Raw genomic sequence first — 24,754 nt, 5'->3', positions numbered from 1 at the left:
TGTCGTGTGGGTTGTGTTTCTGTACAGCCCCTGTGCTGTGTTACTCCTCCAGGGAAACCTGACCCAGCTCGTTTCCTCTGCAGGTTTATATGCATATAGTTAAAACAGGACTTAAAAAATCCCAGTTTGTGTCTTAAAAGCAAAAAGATTGAGTGTTCCACAGAACTCTGAAGGTTCCATGGCTGATCCTGCTGCCTCCCATCCCCTCTCCATTGTTTCTCCTGGATAAGCAGCTCTGCCATCACAACCTCCACTCAGCTGCCCCTGTCCCTCCCATTTCCCTCTCTGGGTGATGTGCAGAACTCTGCAGAGCCCAGTGCAGGAGCCCAGAAGGAAGGGAAGTTGTCCCTGTGTTTGTGCAGTGCCTGGCTGATTTGGGTGATGGATTGTTTGCATTTCTTTTACGGAACAAACTGGAACGTTCACTGAAGCTCTTCCAACCCAGTTGTTTTTCAGGTGACTTCCCCAGTGGTGTCTGACTGCCACAACAGCTTTGCTTTAAACCACCTGTAGCTTTTCAGACAACCTAAGCCATTTTGGCACAACAACACAGGCACCATGCAGAAGAACCTGGCTTTTGGAACAGCCTCTTTCCAGGGAAAGCAGCATGCACAGGGAAATTCTGGGGGAAATCTCTGTATTTCCTTTGTAGTCAGTAAATGGGCCCGTATTTTCACAAATCAGTGAAAAGAGGGTGGTGTAACTCAAGAGAGGGATCACCTGGGTGATAGACCTGTGTGACTGAAGAAACATTTTTCTCTGCTCTGTGTTTTCTGGGAGAGTTAATGGTGATTTGGCTCTTCTGAGTTGAAAGATTCTGGGATGGTAATTCCTGAGCCCCTGTGGCAGTTTAAAATCATGTGTTCATTAGGAACTTGATCAGTTAATTCGCTTTTGATTGTCACTAATGAAATTGGATCTCGTAAAGCATGACAGGGATGTTAGGAAATTTCTCTCCACCTTGAGCTGGGACTTGAGTTTTCCCATTCCCACTGGTGCACCCTGTGTCTGCTTGATGGCTTGTGCTTGTCTCACAAGGGCTGTACAGCACAGCTGGAAAAGAATCTGGAGAGGAGCTGGAGGAGGTGAAGGAGACCCGGGAAAGCAAAGAGAGCAGCTCTCCAAGGCCTCCCTCATTCCTATTCCATCAAAGAGCTCAGACCCAGCTGGAAATGGCAGAGCTTAGAGAAGTGTTTAAAATTCATGACTCGCACAGAATGCCATTACCTTCCCATTTGCTTGCTGCAAGCCAGGCTTTTCTCATTGCTGCTGAAGAATCACCATCCTCCAACCCTCTCCTGCTCCCCAAGGAGAGATGCCATCAGCCCCAGCCACCCTCACAGCTCTGTGGCTGTTGTGCCTGGCCCGGGTTAACCCCATATTTGATGTCCTAATGGGCACTAAACTGCTGCTGTACAGCCAGCGAGGGGCAGCTCAGGGATCCACCTGGGTGAGAGACTTGCCATGACTGAAGGAGTGTTTGCTCTGCTCTGTGTCCTTTGGAAGAGGAAATGGGGCTTTGGCTCTGCAGCAGCACCTCTGTCAACATCTGAGGCAGCCAGAGCAGTAAAAAGGATGGTTTGGGGCACGTGGGGAGACTCAAAGCAGAAATCTGGTCTGTAAAAGCAGAAATTTTCAGGCATGGTTTAACTGTGTCCTGTACTCTGCATTCCCTGGGCTGATCCACTGATCACAGAACCATGGAATGGTTTGGGTTGGAGGCACCTTAAAGCCCATCCAGTGCCACCCCCTGCCATGGACAGGAACACCTTCCACTGGCCCTGGTTGCTCCAAGCCCCGTCCAACCTGGACACTTCCAGGGGTGGGGCAGCCAAACCTGCTGATGCTCAGGGCTTCCTTCCTCTCTTGCAGCTTCAGAAACACGGTGCCAGAGGGATTGTTCTGGATCAGCCTCTTCACTGACACAGAGGCATCACACCATGTACTTCCCATAAACTGGAGGAAAAGCTCTCCATTCCTCCTTGTTCCATTTTACAGGCAGTTCCTGAGCTAACTGTACACCAAATGTCCCCATTTAGTGCCCCCCCAAATGCAGCTTGTACTCTCAGCCGAGGTGTTTGTTCTCTGGCAGCTGCTCCTTGGCCAGACAGGGCTGTACCAGGAGAGACATTCATTTCTGGCCCAATTTTCAAGCTGGCAAGAGGCAGTTTGTGGTTAGTCAACAAAGACATCAGTTTGGAAGGGAAGCTGAGCCTTGCTGCTTTTCCATACAGCCACTCATTAATCTTGGTGTCCTGGAAATGTTCAGTTTTAAGATAGGAAAAGGGAAGGAATTAAGATGGGGGGGTTGCATACCTTGAGGCTGATTATTCATATCCAAACTGCATGATGAAAGTCTTTGTCCTACAGAGAGCATTGCTGGAAAGATGATCTTAAGGAGTGATCAAAGAGGGAGGAAAATAAATCTTGGAGGGCTGAAATGCTGGGGAATAGTTGTCTTTTCCAGCGGGAGAGGCTGGGGGTGGAGAACTGTTCTCCGTGTCACAGGATCTGCCTCAAAGTAACGGTGACAGCGGGAGGTGCTGCAGTGAGGATGAGGAGAGCAGAGGTGGAGGTGGACAGGGAGGTGCAGGAAATAAAGAGTGAGTGTTAGGACAGGTAGAGCCTCCTGCTCTCTCACCAGGCAATATGTTTAATGCACAGAGATAATGAGAAATAATAAAGAGCAAAACACGGGGATTTGGGTAGGTTTTGGAAATGCAAAGCTGCTGTGGAGGCTGGTCGTGGTGGGCTGCTGCTTTCATGTGGGTGACATCAGCCCTGGTCAGGGGGTACCTGCTCTGAGGGAGCTTCTTTCTAATGAGCTGGTTCTGGTTTGTGCTGAAGCATTAAAAGCTCAGCTCTGCCGTTGGACTCCCCTGGTTTGGGGTGTGCAGGAGCCCGTGCAGAGCCCAGGGGGGGCTGGATTGCTGTGGCTGCAGGGAACAGGCAGCGTTTGTCTGAGTTCAGAGATCAGCAGGGACTTGGGGTGTCCTCTGCACCCAGGGTCCCTCTGTGTCCCTCGTGGGAAGAGGGGAGACTCGTGGGCTGCACGTTGCCAGGGCAGGTGGGGTTGGCTCTGCTGGGAAGCAGGTCCTGAGTCCCCAGGGCTGTTCAGGTCCCTGAGTCCCCAGGGCTGTTCAGCCCGACGTGTTTCCCTGCTTCTGAAGGTCCCATCCCCTGTCCCCGTGTGCAGGTTCATTCCCTGTCACTCTGTGCCCATCCCTGGTTCCATTCCCTGCCCCAGGAGCTGTCTGTGGGCTGGGTGAACAGCAGCCCTGGGGCTCCATTGGTCTGGTTTTGCTGCGGTGCCAGCAGGGAGTGGAACTGCCCCTTCCGTGGAACTGCCCCTTCCATGGAACTGCCCTTTCCGTGGAACTGCCCCTTCCTTGGAGGTCAGGGCTGGAAATCACTGCAGTGATTTTTACAGGGGATTGGAAAGAAACCCTGTCCCAGCCTGGCAGATCAAAGAGGATAAATAAAGCCATTAGCAGTCGGGTTTGCATCCTTTGTGGCCCCCTTGGAGCTGCAGGACCCCGGCCCAGCCCCAGGCAGGCTGTGTGGGGCTCACAGGTGAATGGAACCAAGCCGTGTGTGTGCAAGGAAAATCAAAGTCAAGGGAAAGGCAGACCATTTGTTTTTGACATTCTGGGCGTAGAGGAATCATTTTGTAAACATAAATCCATACTGCAAGGTCCATTGAACTGGCTTTCAGTCAGTGTGACTAATTACAGAGCTGTCTGCTCAGATTAACACCCATCTCCTGCTCGGCTCTTTGTTTGCATCTCGTGGTTAGCTTGTGCTCCTGAGTCCATTACGTGGAATGAAGCTGCTGTTCCTCCTGCCACCTCTGCTGTTCCCATTATCCCAGGGACTCGGAGCTCAGGATTTCACCCAGAGCTGTTTCAGAGGTGGCACTCCATGCATGGAACAGCACTGATGTGGGGAGGTGGCATCGGGGGGGACCAGCCCTTGCAGCACCAGCCCTGAGCCCCAGATGCCTTTGTAGAAATCCCCTGTGTTCTCCTCAAAGGCTGCCAGGTGAAGGAGGAGTTGCACCAGCACAGTTTCTGCTTTAAATTTGGGTTTTTTTTCATGATGCTTAGATGTATAAAAAATGTCATTGGGTTTCTTTCTCCGTGAACGAGGTGGTTATCAGAGACCTGGAAATTCTGCTGGGTGCCCCCTTCCTCTCCCTTTCCTTTTACTCTCTTTCAAGGGCTTTAAAGAATTCAAGGCATCCAGTTTTCCCTCTGGTCCTTATGTAACTCCTGACAGGCCCAGTGTAGGAGGCAGAGCTCTGGGCACACCTCAGACCTTACCTGCCTTGCTGCTTCTTTCCTCCCACAGCTTGTAGCACTTCGCCTCCCTCCCTCTCTTGTTCTTTATCCTTCCCCCTCCAGTTTTTCTTTCCCTGGTAATAGAAGCTTCCAGGATTTAACATTGTAATATATTTACAGCCTTTACAATTTCACAGTATTATATAAATATTCTACAGTATTATATAAATATATATTTATAGCCTTTACAATTTACAGCCTGATAACAATTTACATTGTTATGTGTTTTACAGCCTTGCCAGTGCCCAAAGGGGCTCCAAGAGAGCTGGAGGGGGAATTTGCACGAGGGTCTGGAGGGACAGGACACAGGGAATGGCTTCCCATTGACACAGGGCAGGGTTAGATGGGATATTGGGGAGAAATTCTCCCCTGTGAGGGTGGGGAGGCCCTGGCACAGGTTGCCCAGAGAAGCTGTGGCTTCCCTGGATCCCTGGAAGTGTCCAAGGCCAGGTTGGACGGGGCTTGGAGCAACCTGGGACAGTGGAAGGTGTCCCTGCCCATGGCAGGAGGTGGAATGGGATAGTCTAAGATCCCTTCCAACCCAAACCAGCCTGGGATTCTCTGATTTGTCAGACCCTGTCCCTGACCTGCTCTGGAAAGGTTGGGGTCAGTTGGAGGAGTCTTTGTGGGTCACCCCCAGCACAGGAGCAGCACAGTCCAAGTGATCCCATCACAGACACTTGTGACATTTCCAGGTGAAAATTTAAGCAGACATCACTTGGAACATCCTTTGGTTTCCAGCTGAGAGAGAAACCCTTTGCAGGTGGAATGAGAGGGAGGAGTTGGGTTATTGGGGTATTGCCTTGGTCCTTTGCAGAGTGATTTTTCACCATCTGGGGACTTCCTGACAGAGGAGGGTTCCCCTGGTCAGGCAGAGCAGCATCTGAGGGGCAGCTGCCTTCAGCCAGAGCTCAGAACTGGTCTGTCCCAATCTGTTCTGCTGCTTTGAGTATCAGGTTTAGCACCTCTGCCAGGTCAGAAGCTGCTTGGTGACCAAGGAGCCCTTTCCTCCCAACTTTATATTTAGATGCCTCCAGAAACACAAGAGGAAAAGCAGTAACAGCTTGATCTGTCATTTACCATTGATTGTGACTCATCTGAAATCTCTATTTTAGCTCCTTTTTTTTGTTAGTGCAACCACTTTAATATTGTCCAAATGGCTCAACTCCCAACTGGGGTGTTGCATGATTAGACACCGGGAGGGTTTGGAGACAGAATAACAAACTACTCGCCTAAAAGCAGCAAAATAAAATGTTCACAGAATTTTGTCAGTTGTTACAAATGCTTATTAATTTGATTTGTACTTTGAATCTGTCAGTCCCTTCTGCTGTAATACCAAATGGCAGATATGCTCATTAAATAACAAATTGGAGGGATTGATACAAATGTCAATAGGAAGGACTGAGTTGGACTCGCTGCTTCCCAAAGGCTCAGCTCCTAAAGCTTTGGTTTAAACTTGTAGAATGCACAAACCCCTGAACAATTAGATGAAAATAATCACAAAAATGTAAGGCAGTGGGTTTATAGCATTTAGTATTTTAGCTCAGGAAACCCAGACATTATCCACTTGGCCTTTCCAGGTGATTTGCTTCAGGAGCCTGGAAAAGCAGCAGCTTGACTGGACCTGATTTAGGGAGTCTTAAATTTTTTTTGGCTTTCTACTGCTTTGATTTCACAAGCCCTTGCAGAGTTCACAGACAGGCAAAAGGGAGACAAAATTCCCGTGTGGGGTGTTTTTGAGCTCCTCTCTTGATGTTTATTGAGATGTCACTGGGGATGTTTGGAGTTCTAATGAATTTTCTCACATCAGATCAAAGAGTTGGAGCTGATGGATTGTCATGTGCTGCAGCACAAGGCTTTGGGTTTGTTGTGTTTTTTTACTATTTTAGGTGTGAGTTTCAACAGTGTTTATACCCAAATTTGGAGGGTGCTCCTTCACTTGGCTGCCGACCCCTATCCCGACGTCTCCGACCTGGCCATGAAGGTTCTCAACAGCATTGCCTACAAGGTATGTGCCTGTCCCTGCTCACCTGGGCCTGCCAGCTGTTGGTATGTGGATTTGTTCATGCTTAGGCAAGGCTTAGGCAGACTGACCTGGATGGGTCTGTTGGAGGGCTCTGCCTATTGCAGAAGGAGCTTTTAATGCTTCGAGATGATAAACTCTCCTGTGAACTCTTGATCAGGTAAAATGAATAAATGGGGGAGGGCCTGGGGTTGTTTTAGGGTATAAATTAGGTGCAGACCTCTGACAGTAGGTCTGGTTTAGAAGTCTACTTGTCTAGATCAGTCCCTGGGATAAACCTTTAAATATTCTTCATTAAATTATCCGTTTGCAAACTGATTTAGATAATGCAAGTGGGACTGGCCTGCAGACTGAAGCCACAACGGCTCTCCAACCCAGGTGAACTAGTACATGTGAGTCAGCATGCAGACACCCTGCCACTCCTCACCTCCAGCCCAGGCTGGGCGCCTAAACCTCCATCCTCATCCCATCTCATCCTCCCAGGGTGACAAGATGTCCCTGGAGGCTGCTGGCACTGGGGAGGGGGCAGCACCTCCACCCCCACCCAAACCAGGCCACCCCAGAACATCTTCTCACCATCTGCCTGCCCCGGCCCGGGCTGGGGACAGAAAGCTCTGTCTGCCCCTGCTTTCTGGTGGCTGAAGCATCGAGACCATGAGCCATTGCAATGCCAGGTGACCTCTCTTACTGGTCATTCCCAGAGAATAATCCCAGATCTTCAGCCCTGGGCTGCTGAGCTGAAGCTGCAGTAAGAGATGCCAGCATTGTGCACTGCCATCTTAATGCCCTAGAGATTTCTTGCTTTGAAATCATATTTTCTCTGGGGACGGTAGTTACTTATTTGAACACTTTTATTTGTTTGAAGTGTCAGTGAGCAGTCAGGGCTGGGTTTGGGAGAGAGAATTATTTTGGCAGCGGGGGCAACGAGCTGAGCCCTTCCCTGGTGATATGGGAGTACAACCAATGACTGCCAGGCTGGAGATGCCAAAGTGAGGGGAAGAAAGGAGGGAAAACGTGGAAGATTTCGCTCTCTCTGCTCTGGATGCATGAAACAGTTTCAGCTCTGTATTTTGGAAGGCTCTTTGCAAAATGAAATATTACTCCTACTTTTAAAAGGGATATAAAGAGGAACCAGATCTCCTTTTCCTCACTTGAATATTTTTTCAGGATTTGCTCCCTGGCCAGTGGAGAGATGGATTGATACCAGTACTGGTGCTGCTGTGCCCTGCAGCCTCACTGGGACTGCTGGGGCCAGCAGGAATTGTGATCCTTGTGTTGTGATATCCCTAGGGAATGTTGTGACTGATTGGGTGAATTCTGTGTTGATTCTGACCAGTTTGGACCAAACTGTGTTGGTGCTGCCCAGAGTCCCAAAGCTCAGGTGATGGGTCTCGTGCATCTCACGCTGTGTCTCGTCAGCTGGCCTGTCCCTGCTTCCTAAGGCAACAGCTCTTCCAAAGGGTTTGGAAAACAAGAAGCATTCCTGTTTACAGGGATTTTTATCTGGGGATGCTTCAGTGAACAAAACTTATTTGTTCTCTTTGCCTTAGCCATGAGATCCGTGAGGAAAGTGTTTAAACATGGACCTTGCCCGGCGGTTCCTCTGCGTGTCGGTGCCCTGGGCTTTGCTTTGGCCAGGACCACCTGGCCTGGCTGCCTCCTAACAAGGCTTTCTTATCAGAACAAGGACCAAACAACCTGTTAACTGCCCACCAAAATGGGATTTCAGGCTCAGATCCCAGTCATGGTCTGGCCTTTATGGGTTCCATTCTGGCCACAGCCCTGCCGTGAGTGGAGCTGCAGGACCCGCAGCCAGAGCTCCAGGCTCTGTGCTGGGAGCTCAGGCAGGAGCTCTCTGGTTTCTAATGCAAATTAGTGACAATTGAATCTTTGCTAACTGTATCCTGAGGTCTTTCCTTGGTGCTAAAGGAGCTTTGTTGGATGGAGAAGGGAGCACCTGGACGCTGCCGGGGGCAGGTCTGTCCTCCCCAGTCTGTGCAAAGGGTTGAATTTTATCAGTGAATACAAACAAAAACTGATTTTCTTGCTTCAACAAGAATACTGCTTCAGGTGAAGTAAACCACTTGAGTGTTCTAGGGGTTTAATATGTTGGTGTAATTAGTTAAAAATTCGGGGAAGAAGAGGTTTCATTTTAGACAGGTGAGGATTCCTTAATTGACACAGCTGAGCAGAACTTTGTGATCTGGGAGACCTGACTGGGAACTGGGGAGCTCCAGGGGAAGCACCTGGACAAACAAACCAGGGACTTCTTCCTCTGGATGGTAGCAGGGAACTAAATGTTTATCACAGAACCATGGAATAGTTTGAGTTGGAAGGGACCTTAAAACTCATCCAGTGCCACCCCCTGCCATGGGCAGGGACACCTTCCACCAGCCCAGGTTGCTCCAAGCCCCGTCCAACCTGGCCTTGGACACTTCCAGGGATGGGGCAGCCACAGCTTCTCTGGGCAACCTGTGCCAGGGCCTCCCCACCCTCCCAGGGAAGGATTTATTTCCAATATCCCATCTTACCCTTCCTCTCCAGAGACATTTCAAACCCACCTGGACGCGTCCCTGTGTCACCTGCTTGAGGTGACCCTGCCTTGGCAGGGGGGGTTGGAGTGGATGATCTCCAGAGGTCCCTTCCAACCCCAACTGTTCTGGGGCTCAGGGATTTTTCTTTTCAAACCAGCCCAGCCCGTCCTGTTGGGGTTTGTTAGCAGAGCCCTGCCCGTGGCTCTGTGTCTGCAGGCTCTGGGCTGTGGGGATGGGGCTGTGTGTGAGCAGACGGTGAGTGGGCTGCCCAGGCGTGCAGCCTTCCTGCAGGAAATCTGCTGCCTGATTCCCTGGGCTCTTCAGACACTGCTGCTTCTCACCCAGACTGCGGCTGGGCTGGGATTTATGTTTATGCTGCAGATGGGAATGGTGCAGCTCTCCTTCCCGGCCTGGGCTTTGGAAAGCGCCCAAACAAGCTCTTTGGAGCACCAAAACAAACAAAAAGGACCCAGGGTTCAGTGGTGGCCTCTAAAGGCTTTCTGAAATCAAAAAGTCTTAAAAGGAAAGTTTGCTTCCTCCCAGGTTGCTCCATCCAGGTGTTTTTAATGAAGGGCTTGAGGCTGAATTACAGAATCACAGAATCACTGAGGTTGGAAAAGCCCTCTGAGATTGAGTCCAACCCTTCCCCAGCAGTGCCAAGGCCACCACTCACCCATGTCCCCAAGTGCCACATCCACATGGCTTTGAAATCCCTCCAGGGATGGAGACTCCAGCACTGCCCCAGGCAGCTGTGCCAGGGCTGGACAACCCTTTCAGGGAAGGAATTTTCCCAACATCCAGCCTAAACCTCCCCTGGCACAGCTTGAGGCCATTTCCCATCATCCTGTCACTTGTTCCCTGGGAGCAGAGCCCGACCCCCTCCTGGCTCCAGCCTCTTTCCAGGGAGTTGTAGGGAGTGAACCTCCTTTTCTCCACGCTCAGAACACGTGTTGTCACTTGAGGTCGTGGTGGGAGCTCAGTGGTGGGAGGGAAAGGCTGGGGGCTGCAGGGAGCCCTGGGCTGCTGAGAGGACCCAGTGGCACCTGAGGAGACCCTGGGCTGTCCCCTTGCCCGGGTTTTTGGGGTGCTGGTGCAGGTCCTGGGCTGCAGCTGGCTCAGGGAAAGGCTGATGTGTTGCTCAGAGCCATTTCCATGCAGGCAGCACGAGGGCACTTTCTGGTAAGTGTTTTCTGACTACACAAGTAGTGAAATCCTCTCACGTGTTGGGATCAGCACAGGGGCTTTTCCATGTACGTTTTAACCCCAACACTGCAGAGAGCTCAGTCCCTGCAGCCCCAGTGGGGTGGGTGTGAGCTGGGGCTGTGCTCCGGCCGTTCAGGGCTCCGTGTGTTCTCTCCAGGCCACGGTCAACGCTCGCCCCCAGCGCATCCTGGACACCTCCTCGCTCACCCAGTCGGCCCCCGCCAGCCCCACCAACAAGGGGATGCACATCCACCAAGTGGGGTAAGTCCAGGGGGATCAGCTCTCCCTGCCCAGCCCAGGTAACTCCGCTGGGTGCCCAACGAAGCCTAAATCCTTCCCCTCTTTTTGTGACCTTCAGAGGGTCCCCCCCGACCACGAGCACGAGCAGCTCCAGCCTGACCAACGACGTGACCAAGCAGCCCGTGAGCCGGGACATGGCGTCCGTGCGTCCTGCCAACGTGGGCAACGTGGGGGTCCAGTACACCCCCCACTCCCACCAGTTCCCCAGGACCAGGAAAATGTTCGACAAAGGGCCAGAGCAGGTGAGGAGCCTCCCCTGTGGGGTCTGACTGCTTCCCCCTGCTGGGGTTTGTCACACATTCTGTTCGTTGGGGTTTATTTCTGTCTGTCCCTCGTTTGCTTCCAGCTGCTGCTAATCCAGATTGGCTTCCTCTAACCAACCAAATAAAAATTGATTAATTTTTTTTTTCTTCAGGATAAATTGTGTTTTATAGCTTTTGATAGGGCATTATTCACTTCTGCCACTAAGAAATGTGTTTAATCAGAGTCAATTGCTTATTCTTCCGTGAACATTTGTCTGTCTGAGTGATAACCCAGAGTCAGATCCACGACCCTCAGAGGCTGCTCTCCAGCCTCAGCAGAGCAGAGACGGGGGAAATTGTCCTGTGTGATCCCAGGAAGGAAGTGCTGCAGCCTCAGCAGGAGCACCTTCCCTCCTCGGGGGTTTGGCAGCACCAGCCTGGATCATATTTATGAAAAAATGGCTGAAACCTGAGAGAATGGAGCTTTTCCCTGTCCTGTGTGGGTGTCCCGTGCTGTGTGACAGACACTGCTCCGTGTGTGCCCTGGGAGTGCAGCTGTGTCTGCTGGGCTGGATCCTGAGTCACCCTCACTGCTCCAGGTGCTTGGGGCACTGAGGAAACCCCTGCTGGGCCCTCACTGTGGTGCCACAGGGTGACACAGCCCCGATCCCTGCAGCAGCCTGGTGTCTGTGCAGCTTGCCAAGGGGGGGCTGTGAGGAGCGATCCCAGAGTTGGGTGCACAGATTTCGTGTCCTGGGCGATGTGTTTGGGGTTTTGCTGCCTGGCTGAGGGCAGTGTGGGTGTCCCTGGGGTGCTGACACCCTGCTCTCTCCTGGCAGACGGCCGACGATGCCGACGACGCCGTGGGGCACAAGAGTTTCATCTCGGCCTCGGTGCAGACGGGATTCTGCGACTGGAGCGCCAAGTACTTCGCCCAGCCCGTGATGAAGGTAAACCCTGATCCCCTGGGGGGGCTCTCCCAGCCCTCCCAGGACTGCTGGGCTCCTGCCTGCCCTGATCCTCCTCCAGTCTGGGGAGGGAAAGGGGTGGATTTACCCACATCGTGCTGCTCTGGGAGCTGTGGGACCACTGTGCTTGGAAATGAGAGGGAAGAGGAAATAAGAGGGAGCAGAAGAGTGAGGTTGGGGCAGTGGGGTGTGACCAGGGACAGAGCCCAGAGGAAAAGCCCTGCACCCCATGGGAGCACGATCAACAAAGAATGTAAGAGTGAGGAGAGGTTCTGTGGTCCAGATCCACCAGTTTTGCCTGGTTGCATTGCAGAGTTGTTTCATTTGAAATGTTGTGCTTCTCTATATACTGGAAATTGCATTATAGTTAAAATTAATAGATTTTTTAAATATAAATAAATGGAGTAAGGAAGGTCCTTTCTTCCAGAAAGGGCTGTGAGAGGCTGGAGAAGGAGAGATGCTGTTTTCTTTCTGACATTCCAGCTGAATTTCCAGGCTGTGGGGATGCTAAAAGAGGCAGAGCAATGGTGGAGGGAGGCTGCTGCCCTGGGGGGAGGTCACAGCATCCCAGGGACAGCAGGAACCTGTGGCTTCACTCTGTCCTCGAGCAGGATTTCAGAGCTGTGCTCTGATCCCAGAAACACCTTTAACTTAAAGAGCAGAAAGTGAGTGTGGCTGGGCATCCACAGGAATTCTTGGAGGAAACTTGGGGAGCCTCACTGTTGGGTTTTAAAGTTTATAAAAATAAAAGCACTTGTGTTATGGCAAAGAATAAGGATGGTAATGACAAATCTGCACCCAGATCTTCTGGGGAGTGAGCTCTTTGTGTAACTTAGTTGTCTTTGCACGAAGTGAACGATAAACTGAAGGCTTGTTCTAGGAAAAACCCAAACCTGGGCTCTTGAGAGATGGGCAAAGATCATCAGTGACTGGAAGGAGAAGCTGTTAAATTCCCAGAATGTTTTAGCTGTTGAATTCCCAGAATGTTTTAGCCAAAGCTCAGGTTTCAGGTTTAAGTACAAAATAAGCAGCAAATCTCCCTCATTAAAGCAAACCTCCAGGTGCCCTGGGAGCCCAAACTGTGTCAGGGCTTTCAGCTCCATTTCTTGGAGGGGTTGCTGGGAAGGAGAATGCCCAGCCTGCATTAGTGCCACTTCCACAACGGATGTTTGTATCCAACCACTGATATTTAAATCTTAATTATGAGGAAATTGTGCATTTTAAGTACTGTCTCATCCAGGAGTTGCCACCGAGCCATCCATCCCCACTCTTCAGGCACACTGAAGTGTCTGGGGGGAGGTGATTGCCCAAGTTTAGGATATCAGAACAGTAGTTGCATGGCAGGTTCTTGATTTCCATAGGGAATCACCAGGAGGAAGCAGTAGCTGGTGAAGTGATTGCCTGACACTTCCTCAGCTGCTGTGAAATTCCCTTTCTCCTGATCTCACCAGCAGAATAATTCATCAGGACACATCTGGCCTGTGGGGCTGGGCTGCCTGGTCAGCTTTAGCCAGGGCTTTCTCTCATCAAGATGAGTTTTGGTGTCTTGATTCAAGTCCAGACAAGAGCACAGGAGGAGGGAGATGATGTTTGAGCTCTTTGTTCTTATTGAAAACATTTGTCTGCTCTTTAAGGAAAGCTCTTCCCAGAGAAGAAGGGTCTTTATTAATAAAATAAATCACAGCAGGCAGCCAGGCACGGGCAGGGGCAGTGGGTGCATGGGGAGCTCTGGGGGGGGTGGGTTTACTGCTAATTCATGTCCATAAAATAGACAAAATTACTTTAGGGGAAGCAGTAAAAAGTATGGAGCATTCCTGTACTAATTCATAGGAGCCAGGGAGGGGGAGTCATGGAAATCCAGGGTTTCCTGGAGTCCCGGAGTGCTCCGTGTCTCCCAGGAGATTGGAGGTGCTGCAGCTGCACCCCGAGCATCCCACAGGTGCCAGTGAGCAAAACCAAATCTGTATTTTCTAATAAAACGAGGAAGAGAATTATTTCCCTGTTACTTTTGCAAAGCATCTTTAAAAGGCCAAGGAGGTGGTTTCTGCTGGAAAACTGGAGTGTTATCCCATCCTAACAGGGAATTACACATAACTTCGGAGTTAAGAGTGGCTGGTGTGTGTGCAAGGGACAGGAAGAAATCCCCTTAGGAGAACTTTCTCTGAGGTTTCTTGGTTGGAAGCCAAGCAGGGCTGACAGCTTGGGTGCTGCCTGAGTTTCCATGGAGTCTCTGCTCCTTCAGTCCCCGTTCCTGCAGCGACAGGAACAGCCCTGGTGCTGCCTTTTGGGAGCTTCAGCCTCATCAAAAAGGCAAAGAGTAAAGTCTACCAAGTACTGGTGGAAAAAGATGGCATTGATGCTTAATTCCACCCGTTCATTTGGAGCTGCTGCCTGCCTTCTTAAACAGGGAAAGACAAGACAACTGTTCCTGTAATGAATAAACATAAATGACTGTGAGTGCATCTTAGTCATATTTAATTTATGAATTTAGTTTTGCTTCATAGACCTTGCCCTGAGAATGCTTTCACTGGAAAGATTGAGGGATTAATTTCCAGTGTAAATCACGGGCTCCGTTTCAAACCATCATCCCCGTTTTGATTTATCGATTATCAAATCAAACAAACGGGGGGAGAAAACCCCGCGCCGCAAATCGCCCGTGTGCCAGGGAGAGCAGATCCCCCTGCCCCAGCTCTGAGCTCTGCAAAAGCCTTTCCTCTCCCTGCCATCCCCCCGTGGCACGGGGCTGTTCTGGGAGCCACAGGCGGCCCTGGCAAGCCTGGGTGCCAGCTGTCAGGAAGTCCTGAGGCAGGGAGCGCGGGAGCCGGCATCTGTTGTTTCCAGGACTGGCAGAACATGCAGGCAGGAGCTGGGAAGGATCCTGGAAGGTGAGAATTACATAAGGAATCCTTCCTGATAAATGCCTGCCCGAGCTGCAGCGCTGGTGCCTTTGGCTGCTGTTCAGAGCCCAGGGAGAGGAGTGAGCTCCCTGCAACTGCTGCGGGAATGTTCACGGGGAAAACTGGATCCGCCGCTGCCAAATCCTCCCTGCTGCCCTCCTGGCACCCACTGCCACGGCATGAGGGAGAGGTGCAGTGTTAGAGAAGGAAAACTTGGCTGATTTTCAAGTGCCCTGCGAGGTGGGAGGGTTCAGGTGTCCCTGGTTTGTGCCTGGGGGAAGCTGGCAGGGTGATCCCACAGCCCAGCCCTGCCCGTGGGTGGGCACGGGGGGCCAGGATGCTGCTTTCCTGTGGGCTCTGACTCACTGCAGTGGTGGTCCAAGGGCTCTTCCTTGGCCTTTTAGGGCTTACTTTAATTTATTCCCAGAGAAGCTGGATTTTCATTAAGGTGTAGGTGTCATCTCTCCACTCTCAAATTCCTTTGATGTATTTTAGCTCAGGTTTGTTTATTGCTTTACATTATGGGTCGTTTGTCATTGCCTTTCTAATAGGTGTTATACTGAAATAGAAGTGCTTTTTTTTTTTTTGCCAGGAGGAAAGGTGGAGGGCGGGCTTGTTATTTTTTATTTGTTTTAAAGAAGCAGAAATTCAGCTCTAATAGTGTTTTCCAAAGTATAGTGTGTTTGGAAGGCAGTGTATATAATAGTGACAGATGATTTAAGTACTTTCTTATCCAGGGAAAAAGTGTGTTTGTGAGGCACAGGGAAGGAGTGGAAGGACTTTGTCTCCCTGCTCCAGGAGTTACTCCTTTGGAACAGCCAGCATCAAAAGAAGCTGGATCAGAGTCCTGGACCTCAGCCCCTTCACTGATCCAGGAATGGCTCCAGAGCAGGGGGGTTACTGGTCTTGGACAACGTTTTAAGCATTAAAAATGCTACACCTCTTATGTAGCTCCTGTCATGTTTGGGGATAAGATCATGTGTTACTCCTTTTGATCCTGTGCTCTGACTAAGGGTGGGGATACCCGAGGTGGGAGCAGCACTGGGACCTCTCCCATCCTGGGCAGGAGCTGCCCAATCCCGACCTGGCCTTCTGCCCGGAGCACAGGTTTTGCAGGGAAGCCATGGAGTGCCAAAACCTGGAGCTGTGGAGCGTGAATAAAGATCATCAAATAGCTCACAGTGGCTGTGGCTGCTCCAGAGCTGATCTCCAGTTTCTGGGGGAGTTTTGTGTGTAATCAAAGCCAGGTGACACGGGGGGATCGTGTTCCAGTGCGAGGAACCAAAACAGGCTGTTCCTGGTAAATGGTGGTGGGACCCTGAGCATCCCGGGGATTTGGGAATGAGCTGTGACCTCCTGGGCCTGCAGTCCTTGATTAGCAGGGGAAGAAGGATTTCAGTGGGTTCTGAGCTGGCTGGAGCAGAGCTGTGTTCCCCCTTTGATCTCAGGGTTGCTACGAGATGCTTTTCAGCTGAGGAGTGTTAAACAGAGAAATCTGGATTGTGCTGAGGTCAGACCTGCTGTGTTCGGAGGGGACGGGAGTCACAGGGACTGTGGGATCAGTCAGCTCATTCCTGGAGTTGTGATGGTCATTGTTGGTTTGTTTTGTGTATTTATTCCTCTCCTGACAGATCCCTGAGGAGCACGACCTGGAGAGCCAGATCCGCAAGGAGAGGGAGTGGCGGTTCCTGCGCAACGCCCGGGTCAGGAAGCAGGCCCAGAAGATCATCCAGAAGGGTGAGTGGTTTCCCTTGTTCAGGACACTGAACTGTAAACCCCCGATTAGTGATGCCCCCAATTAGTGATGCCCCCAATTAGGGGTGATCCTGTGCTGCCCCTCACCCTGGAACGGTGCCCGTTCCCTCCTGGTGCAGGTGAGGTGATGCTGCTGCAGGTGTGTCACTGATGGTCGCCCCCCTTTCTGTTCTCAGCTGCTGGGTTTGTTCACCACAGCAGGGAAGTGACCCCTGAAGTGCCCACTGTGTGCCCTGCCCGTTGAACACACGGCTCCATCTCAGCCAGAGCAGCTCCAGGCTGGCTGAGCAGTGTGGGAGCCCCAGAGCAGGGACTCCCCCAGGGAGAAGGTGGAATGCTGTAGGACAACCCTTAGAGCTGCAGAGCTCAGTGTTTGATGTGGGACAGGCACAGCCATGGCAGAGCAGCCCTGGAGCTGCTGGACACGTCCCCCCATGCCCAGGAAGGACCTCGGTGATGTCTCTCACGTTCTCTGCTCTGCTGAGCTCTGTAAATGATCATTTACTCCTTATATCCCATTATATTTTGAGTATTTGTGTGTATGGCTTTGTGTGTGCTGCTTCCACTGTGCCTCAGGTTCGTGTGAGCTCTCCAGAAACCTGTGTTTGTTTAGGACTCTCCAAGGCAGCTTCTGGGCCGGAATTCTCTTAGCACAGGAACTGATTTGAATAAGGTGGAACCTAATGAAGCTTTCCGAGGAATTTGCATCCCTAAATTATCCCTGCTTCTCGTGTGCCCTGAGCAGCAGAGGCTGGGGAGCTGCATTTACAGGAGCTCCTGGCATCTTTCCAGTGGCATTCCTGGGGCAGGACCGTGTGGTGGAGGCTGCTCCTCCCTGGGGATGCTCGTGGAGGCACATGGAGCTGGAAATCCTAAAGTGCCCAGGGCTCAGCCTCCTCGTCAGGAGGTTCCTGAGCTCCCTTCAGTGCCATGTGGAGCTTCCTGTCGGGAAACTGCAGAATATCATCAACCAGAGAAACAGGAATGAACCTGGAGCCCAGGAGATGGCCTGGGAGATCTGTTGGAATACAAAGAAGGGGATTTTTCATGCTTGCCTGGAGAAATTAAATCTCTTTCTAGGCAGTGTTCATATTTGGTTGCTTGACCTGAGTGACTAAAATGCCACTATTCATTAAAAAAATAATGAAAATGTGAAATATTAAAAAGAATTAAAATAGACTTACAAGCTTTTAATGAAAATTAGATTAAATGGATGCATTCTAAAACAAACTCGAGCTGAATAGATGTCTCCTGGGCTTAGGGGTTTGTGTGATGAATTCGTAGTGTGCCAAAAAATAGCAGTGTCAGGGGTCCCAACACTGTTTGTGAACAGGAAACTGCTCTGAAGACAAGATGGGAAAAGTCTTCACCCATCGTTTTAAGGTCTCCACAGAAAATACATTTTTCATTTGCAAATTAACCTAAAATTTAAAAGAAATTAAATGGAAGCTTAAATAAATAATCCACAAGCTACAGTGAAATGCTGTATTTTAAGTTGGAAAAAAAGCATTTTCATTTTTTATATTTTGAAGAAATAGCATTGGTTTTTCTCTCGGTGCAATCTGGTGTTTCCCTGGCCTTGGTTGTGCTTGTTCTCTTTGGTTGCCAACGTGAAGGACCCCCTGACTTGTCACCAGGGATTTTAGTTTGTGCCTTAAGTCGTGACACAGTCGGTGTGGGGGAGTCGGGGCTGTCGGGGATGGGGGTCTGGGAGGCTCCTTGAAGGAGGGGAGTGCTGGGGGTCTGCTGGTGAGAACTGGGGGCAGGAGGGGAGTGCTGGGGGTCTGCTGGTGAGAACTGGGGGCAGGAGGAGGGGGGGAGTGGGACACGTGGCTCTGGGAAGCCGGGGTGGTCCAAGCCCCCTCCCTCAGGTGGGATGTTCCCAGGGCTGAGCTGTGCTCCCTCCTGTCCCTGGGCCATTCCCTGGCTGAGCTGTGCTCCTCCTGTCCCTGGGCCATTCCCTGGCTGAGCTGTGCTGCCTCCTGTCCCTGGGTCATTCCCTGGCTGAGCTGTGCTCCCTCCTGTCCCTGGGTCATTCCCAGGCTGAGCTGTGCTCCCTCCTGTCCCCGCAGGGATTTCCCGGCTGGACGATCAGATCTTCCTCAACAGGAACCCGGGGGTGCCCTCGGTGGTGAAGTTCCACCCCTTCACTCCCTGCATCGCCGTGGCTGACAAGGACAGCATCTGGTGAGGGGATGGGGGGCACAGGGGGGTCACCACAGGTGCCACAAGTATTCCTCCTTTTCCCTGCCCCTTTCCCCCATGGCCATCCCTCCCTCTCAGGGTGGGGACATGGGGCAGAACCTCCCAGAGCTCAGGCCCCGAGTCCTTCTGTCCCCGAGTCCTTCTGTCCCCGAGTCCTCCTGTCCCCAAGTCCTCCTGTCCCCGAGGTGCTGAGCTGGGGCTGTGGGAGGATCCTGGCAGGGTTACAGCACTTAGGGACTCTGCCCTGTGTCCTTCACAGAAGGTTGAGGTGTTTAAATTCTCCCCTGGGAGGGTGGGGAGGCCCTGGCACAGGTTGCCCAGAGAAGCTGTGGCTGCCCCTGGATCCCTGGAAGTGTCCAAGGCCAGGTTGGACAGGGCTTGGAGCAACTTGGGCTAGTGGAAGGTGTCCCTGCCATGGCAGGGGGTGGAAGGGGATGAGCTTTAAGGTCCCTTCCAACCCAAACCATTTCATGATTCTATGATACGTTGTTAGTAAAATGATGCCAAATTCCAAAGGAGAAATCCAAATTGAGCTGGTATCCATGAGATATAATTGGATAATGTGTACATCTCTTTATAGTTCTCACTGAGAACTGACTTGCTATCTTGCTATTTTTTCCTCCCACAGTTTTTGGGACTGGGAGAAAGGGGAGAAGCTGGACTATTTCCACAACGGGAACCCTCGGTACACCCGGATCACAGCGATGGAGTACCTGAATGGCCAGGACTGCTCCCTGCTGCTCACTGCCACAGGTAGAGAACACATTTTCCCACGTGTGAGGGCAGGACTGGGGGGGCCTTTGCAGAATTCCAGTCTGGATGAGCTGTCCTGGACATCGTGGTCTCCCCTCCATGGATTTGTCCCAGCCTGACCTTCCCTCCCCTGCACTCACCTGCCTGGTCTCAGCTGAGGCCAATTCCAGGATCAAACCTGAAGGATGTTTCTGGCAGTCCTGAAATCTCTTAACTAGGTGCTGGAAAGATTTTCAAAGGACTGACGAGTCAAACACTTGGAGTGTTCCATTCCCAGTCCCAGCTTTATTTGTCACCTCATTCTGAATCTTTACCTGTCATTGCAAGGGCAGGGTCACCTCCCCCTGTAGAACACCTGGGTAAAGGGGATTTTAGTTCCTTAAAGCTGTTGTCCTGAGCTGAAATCGTGCAGCAGCCAAAATTTAAGCTCTCAAATTCTGTTTCCTGTGCTGTTTTCAGTGTAGAGCAGGCGAGGCTCAGCTTAAGCACTGAACTTTTCGGGTAGTTCTGAGTTTCTCTCTGGTCCATCCCTCACCTCAGCAGTTCTCCAGAAGACCCCGTTGCATCATGTGGGATTGCATGAAGAGCTCTGCCCCATTCTCTGGTCTGTAAAGCTGTGAGTCAGATCAGCTCCTCTCCCAAGGAACCATTCCAAACCTGTCAGTAGGAGTGTTTTCAACAGCTTCTCCAACTTCCCACTGAACTGTGCAGGTTGGGTGTAATTAAGGGAGGTGGAAGAGGAGCTGAGAGGGCCTTTAGGACGTTTTCCTTTCAATTTATTGATTCTTAGCACAAAAGTTTCACAGATGGGGAGAAAATTGAAAAAATACACAATGTTCTTGAAAGATTTGCTGCTGATGGGCTGGGCTTTGGTTCAGCTGCTTCTGTGGGGCTGTTTTGTGTTGAGTGGGTACTTATGTAGCTCTCGGCACCAATAGCGAGGAGGACAGAGATGAATCCTGGAGAAAATGAATGATTGAGGGAAATGGAGAGACATGTAATGTCAGGTGTTATTCAAGGGAAGAAGAAAAGCTCTTCCAGAACAGTTCCAGTAGAACAAAGCTTTAGGTTTCACGGATGTGTGATTAGAGAGGAAAAACAACTCTAACAAAAATAATTAAGTTCAAGTGACGCTCTTGAGTTTTGGAGCCTGTGCGACTGCAGGTTTGCTTCTCTTCTTCCCCATGCACAAGAAACTGTGAGAGCTGCATCAGCAGTGACCTTGCTTTGTGTTCTCTCCCCCTGTGCTCCCCAAGACGATGGTGCCATCAGGGTGTGGAAGAACTTTGCAGACCTGGAGAAGAACCCCGAGATGGTGACGGCCTGGCAGGGGCTGTCGGACATGCTGCCAACCACACGAGGTGGGTCCCCACTGAGTTCTCTGGGGGGGAAGGTAAAAACCAGCCTTTGTACAGCTTTGCATGTGGCACCTGTGACCTCCTTGGGCCCGAGCTCCAACTTTGGCACTTGTTCTTCGCTGTTCATTGTGGGGCAGGAGGTGGCAAAGGAACGTGCAGTCTAAATCTGGGACGTGCAGAAGGGCAGCACAGTGAGACACTGGCCTGCTTGGAATGGTATAAAAGTTGGGTAGAAAAGGGTGTAAAAAAGGAATACTGGCATCCAGCCACATGTAGGGTGAAGCCAGAAAATCAGTAACCCTGAAGTCAGTTTTGGGGTGTTACAGGAGGTTTTAGGGCATGACAGGAGGTGGACATTCCGTCCGTCCCAGACCTTGTCATGTGCTGATGCTCTAATGGCAATTCTCTGTCACTTGAATATTTTTAATCAAGGCTTCAGGTTTTCCTGTGTGTGCTGTAGTTCAATCAGCACTTTGTGGGATTGATGGAGGAACTGCTGGATGAGGCTCCCTGGCCCGTGCTGTGCGGGAGGTCAGCTGAGATGACCATCATCATTCATCCTGACCTTAAAAGCTGACAATTCTCATTTCTGAGCTGATGTGGTTCGTCCCAGGAGCCTGACACAGCTCTTTTAGCTATTCATTGGATTTTCCTGGTGCTGCCTGGGTGAGCTCCTGTCTGTTATGTTTCCCTTAACTCCTCACAGTTTGTCTCAGGGAAGAGGAGCTGTGTTTGAGGTGAGTCCAGGCTCTGCCTCGCTGAGGGACGTGCTCAGAGCTGATTAGGAGCTGCTGAAAGTTCAGAGCCCGCTGTGCAAATCGCTGTGGTCCCAACCTGCCCTTTAGAGGTGTCAGCAAGAGCAGGAGGGACACAGTGGGGCTGCACTGGGAGGGAAAGGCCTGGCTCTGCTTGGGCAGAACGGGTCCAAGATCCATCACAAGATGCCCTTTGCAGTGTCACTCTGTATTTGTTTGCCAACACCAGCTTTCCTGCACTTTGGTTAATGTTTCCCATCCCTGGATTCAGGATCTTGCATCTTGGTGCTGGGAATTCCCCCAGACTGCCCTGACTGTCAGCTCTCCTGGTGTTCAGGGAGGGTGGTGACAGCTGCCCACTGAGCTCCCTCAGCCCCATCCCATTTTCCTGCCTTCTTTTCCACGTGCACTTTGCCTGTGCTGATTGTCCCTCACCCTACCCAGGGTTTACCCCCCAAAAGGATTGTCCTGACACTACAGAACAGGCTCAGAGCTGAGTGAGCTGGAGAGTTGGGTGGTTGCCTTTGCCAGAACCAGGAGGGTTTTTGCCTGTTCCTTTCCCTCGTGGATTGAAGCAGTCTGGGGCCTGTTTTCTTTGCCTTCCACCTTCGCAGCGGGTTTGGCAGAAGAGAAGGACAGATCTCTTTGTGGAGAGAGAAATAAATGTACCACTTCAAAAGAGCTATGTGGAGCAAGTCCCCGTGGAAATGAGGCTCTTCACAGTCATCTGGTGCCAAGACCATAGTTGTGGTCCAGCACTGGCAAATAAAACTGAAGATGCATCTTTGAAGCTGCAGAGCTCAGGAGTTTTACAGGAATTTGTTTGCTCCCACTATTGATTTCCTTCCCTCCTCTCCCAGCATTTCCCCTGTGTCATAATGCCACACTCATCTCTGACTTGCTCTTGAGAACAACCAGAACATGACTTTCCTGGGCCATTTTCCCACTTCCAAAAGGCAAGAGGAATATGCCTCTGTTGAGCAGTGTAGGAGGAACACAGACCTGATGGTCTCTGGAGCTGTGCTTTCTCAGCAGGAGACTTTGGGGATTCTGGCAGTTTGTCTAGAAAAGAGTGTTTGCAGGCTGGGGAGCAGCACAGGGACCCGTGGCCTGGTGTGAGTGTGTTCTCATACAGCAACCTGAACAGATCTGCCACATCTGGGGGGTCTCTGTGACAGAGGGAACAAACCACAGCTCCACAGTCAGAAAGGCCTTGTCCTTGAAAACAGCTCAGTTCTGGAATTTGGAAAAATGCAGAAGTGGGACCGGCTGGTTCACAGTCATCAACCATCCCTCATGTGCTCCCTGCAGATCCCTGTGGTGTTTTCCCTCTCCAGCCAGCAAAGGGAACCAGGATATCACTTCTCAAGGACTTGGCCTGGTCCCTTCCTGAGCACCTGGAGCTCCCTGTGCAGGAGAGGGTGGTGAGGCCCTGGCACAGGTTGCCCAGAGAAGCTGTGGCTGCCCCGTCCCTGGAAGTGTCCAAGGCCAGGCTGGACGGGGCTTGGAGCAACCTGGGCTAGTGGAAGGTGTCCCTGCCATGGCAGGGGGTGGGACTGGATGGCCCTTAAGGTGTTTCTTCTAACCCAAACCATTCTGGGATTCACAGAGCCCCGTGCTCTGCTCCTGTGGGTTTGCATGGATCCATCCTCTGTGCTCCCGTGGGTTTGCAGGGATCCATCCTCTGTGCTTCCATGGGTTTGCATGGATCCATCCTCTGTGCTCCCATGGGTTTGCATGGATCCATCCTCTGTGCTCCCGTGGGTTTGCAGGGATCCATCCTCTGTGCTTCCATGGGTTTGCATGGATCCATCCTCTCTGCTCCCATGGGTTTGCAGGGATCCATCCTCTGTGCTCCTGTGGGTTTGCACGGATCCATCTGGCACTTCCCAACGTACTCCAGAACTGGGAGCAGCTGAGGCAGGGGATGTTCTCCTTGTTCCAGGAGCTCTGTCAGCTCTGTGCTGCTGTCAGGCAGCCGGAGCCCTCTCTCCACACCACAGGCTGGTGGCTTCCCGGGAATGCTGTGCTGGAACGAGTGCCCGCCCTTGGATGGAGGCATGTGCTGCTCTGGGTGCTGCTGCTTCTCTTTCAGGATCTTTAATTTGAATTGCTTTTTCTAATCCTTTTTTAAGATTATTTTCGCTCTGGCTGACCTGACTCACCCTGAGCTCCAACCCCTCCTCCCTGTCTCCTCACAGGTCTGGCCCGAAGGGTTTCAATCTATCTTGACAGAAGTAAGCAGGGAGGTGAGTGCTGCTTTCCTGTTCCTGTGCTCAGGTGGGTGGGAGGAGCTCCTTGGCCACCTTTGGGGTGGTTGGTTGGGTTTTTTGGTGTGGTTTGAATGACTGCTGGGTCCCTGTGGTTCCTGGGAAGCTTTGCTTCCACCTCTCCCATCCCTTGGCTTGTGTCTGTGTCCGTGACAGCCGTGAGGAATGCAGGGAACTCCCTGGGCAGGCACAGCCACTGCTGGGAGAAGGGAATCTCCATGTCAGACTCTCTGAGCTCCCTGCAGCCAGAGGAGGTGTGGGTGGGATGTTCAAGTCTCTCTTTTCCAGGAAGGTTTCAAAGCATCCCTGGACAAAAGGGTTGGAGTGACAGGTTCCAAAGGGGAACCACCATAAAGCTACTGTGGGTTTATTTATGACACACTTTAGCTGTAAAGATCATGGGAAAAGGAGATGCTGATGAATCTTTCCCTCCAGGAGCCTCAGAGTATGGGACTTCTGGCAAGGATATACCAAACAGGAAAGAGGGGAAATTTAGGTTAGATCTGTGGAAGGAATCCTTGGCTGTGAGGGTGGGGAGGACCTGGCACAGGTTGCCCAGAGAAGCTGTGGCTGCCCCGACCCTGGAAGTGTCCAAGGCCAGGTTGGACAGGGCCTGGAGCAATCTGGGATAGTGGAAGGCTGTGCAGGGTCTCTGAGACTCTGGATCCTGATCCCCCCTTCTCCCACAGCTGCCAAGGGCTTGGGGGGAACAGATGGTGATGTGTCAGGGTGTCCTGGGGGTGTGCAGGGCCGAGTGTCCCTGGCTGTTCGTGGTGACACCGTCACTTCAGGATGTTCATCAATTATTAATATTTGCTGACTGATGAGAGCTGGCTGTGTCTGCACTGATTAATCACCGAGGCTCTGGTGGCAGGGGGTGATTCAGAGCTCGTTAGCTCCAGTTTAGCACATCTCTCTGGCGGGGCAGGAGTTAGCAGAGGGGCTGCTGTGTTGCTGTGAGTGCCTGCCCTGCACTTCACTCCCAAATCCACCAGCAAAGGCTAAAATTAGCAGGACTTGGCTGCAGGGAATTGCCCGCTCGGTGAGGCGGGCAGGCAGCAGTTGGAGGGGATTCCGGGGCAGGCATCAGTTGGAGGGGATTGTGGGCAGGCAGCAGTTGGAGGGGATTCCGGGGCAGGCAGCAGTTGGAG

The 24,754-nt window shown here is 51.6% G+C and overlaps 1 protein-coding gene across 4 annotated transcripts in view; it reads left to right on the top strand.

Annotated features, from left to right (window-relative positions):
* RPTOR (regulatory associated protein of MTOR complex 1) overlaps positions 1–24,754 on the top strand; it is a 102,230-nt gene that overhangs the window by 66,154 nt on the left and 11,322 nt on the right. Inside the window, exons 21-30 of one of the 4 annotated variants that reach the window (XM_027691600.1) lie at positions 6,230–6,348; positions 6,687–6,755; positions 10,258–10,361; positions 10,459–10,642; positions 11,482–11,592; positions 16,139–16,244; positions 18,335–18,449; positions 19,096–19,220; positions 20,477–20,581; positions 23,535–23,582. In XM_027691600.1, coding sequence (XP_027547401.1) covers positions 6,230–6,348; positions 6,687–6,755; positions 10,258–10,361; positions 10,459–10,642; positions 11,482–11,592; positions 16,139–16,244; positions 18,335–18,449; positions 19,096–19,220; positions 20,477–20,581; positions 23,535–23,582 — 1,086 coding nt within the window. The remainder of the gene's footprint in view (positions 1–6,229; positions 6,349–6,686; positions 6,756–10,257; positions 10,362–10,458; positions 10,643–11,481; positions 11,593–16,138; positions 16,245–18,334; positions 18,450–19,095; positions 19,221–20,476; positions 20,582–23,534; positions 23,583–24,754) is intronic. The other 3 variants (XM_027691601.1, XM_027691602.1, XM_027691603.1) reach the window with 3 other exon arrangements.

Source organism: Neopelma chrysocephalum, unplaced genomic scaffold, assembly GCF_003984885.1.
Source record: "Neopelma chrysocephalum unplaced genomic scaffold, ASM398488v2 Primary Assembly neopelma1_84, whole genome shotgun sequence".
Classification (NCBI taxonomy): Eukaryota; Metazoa; Chordata; class Aves; order Passeriformes; family Pipridae; genus Neopelma; species Neopelma chrysocephalum.
Note: the sequence above shows the minus strand (reverse complement) of the source record. Positions and strands in the feature narration are given on the sequence as shown.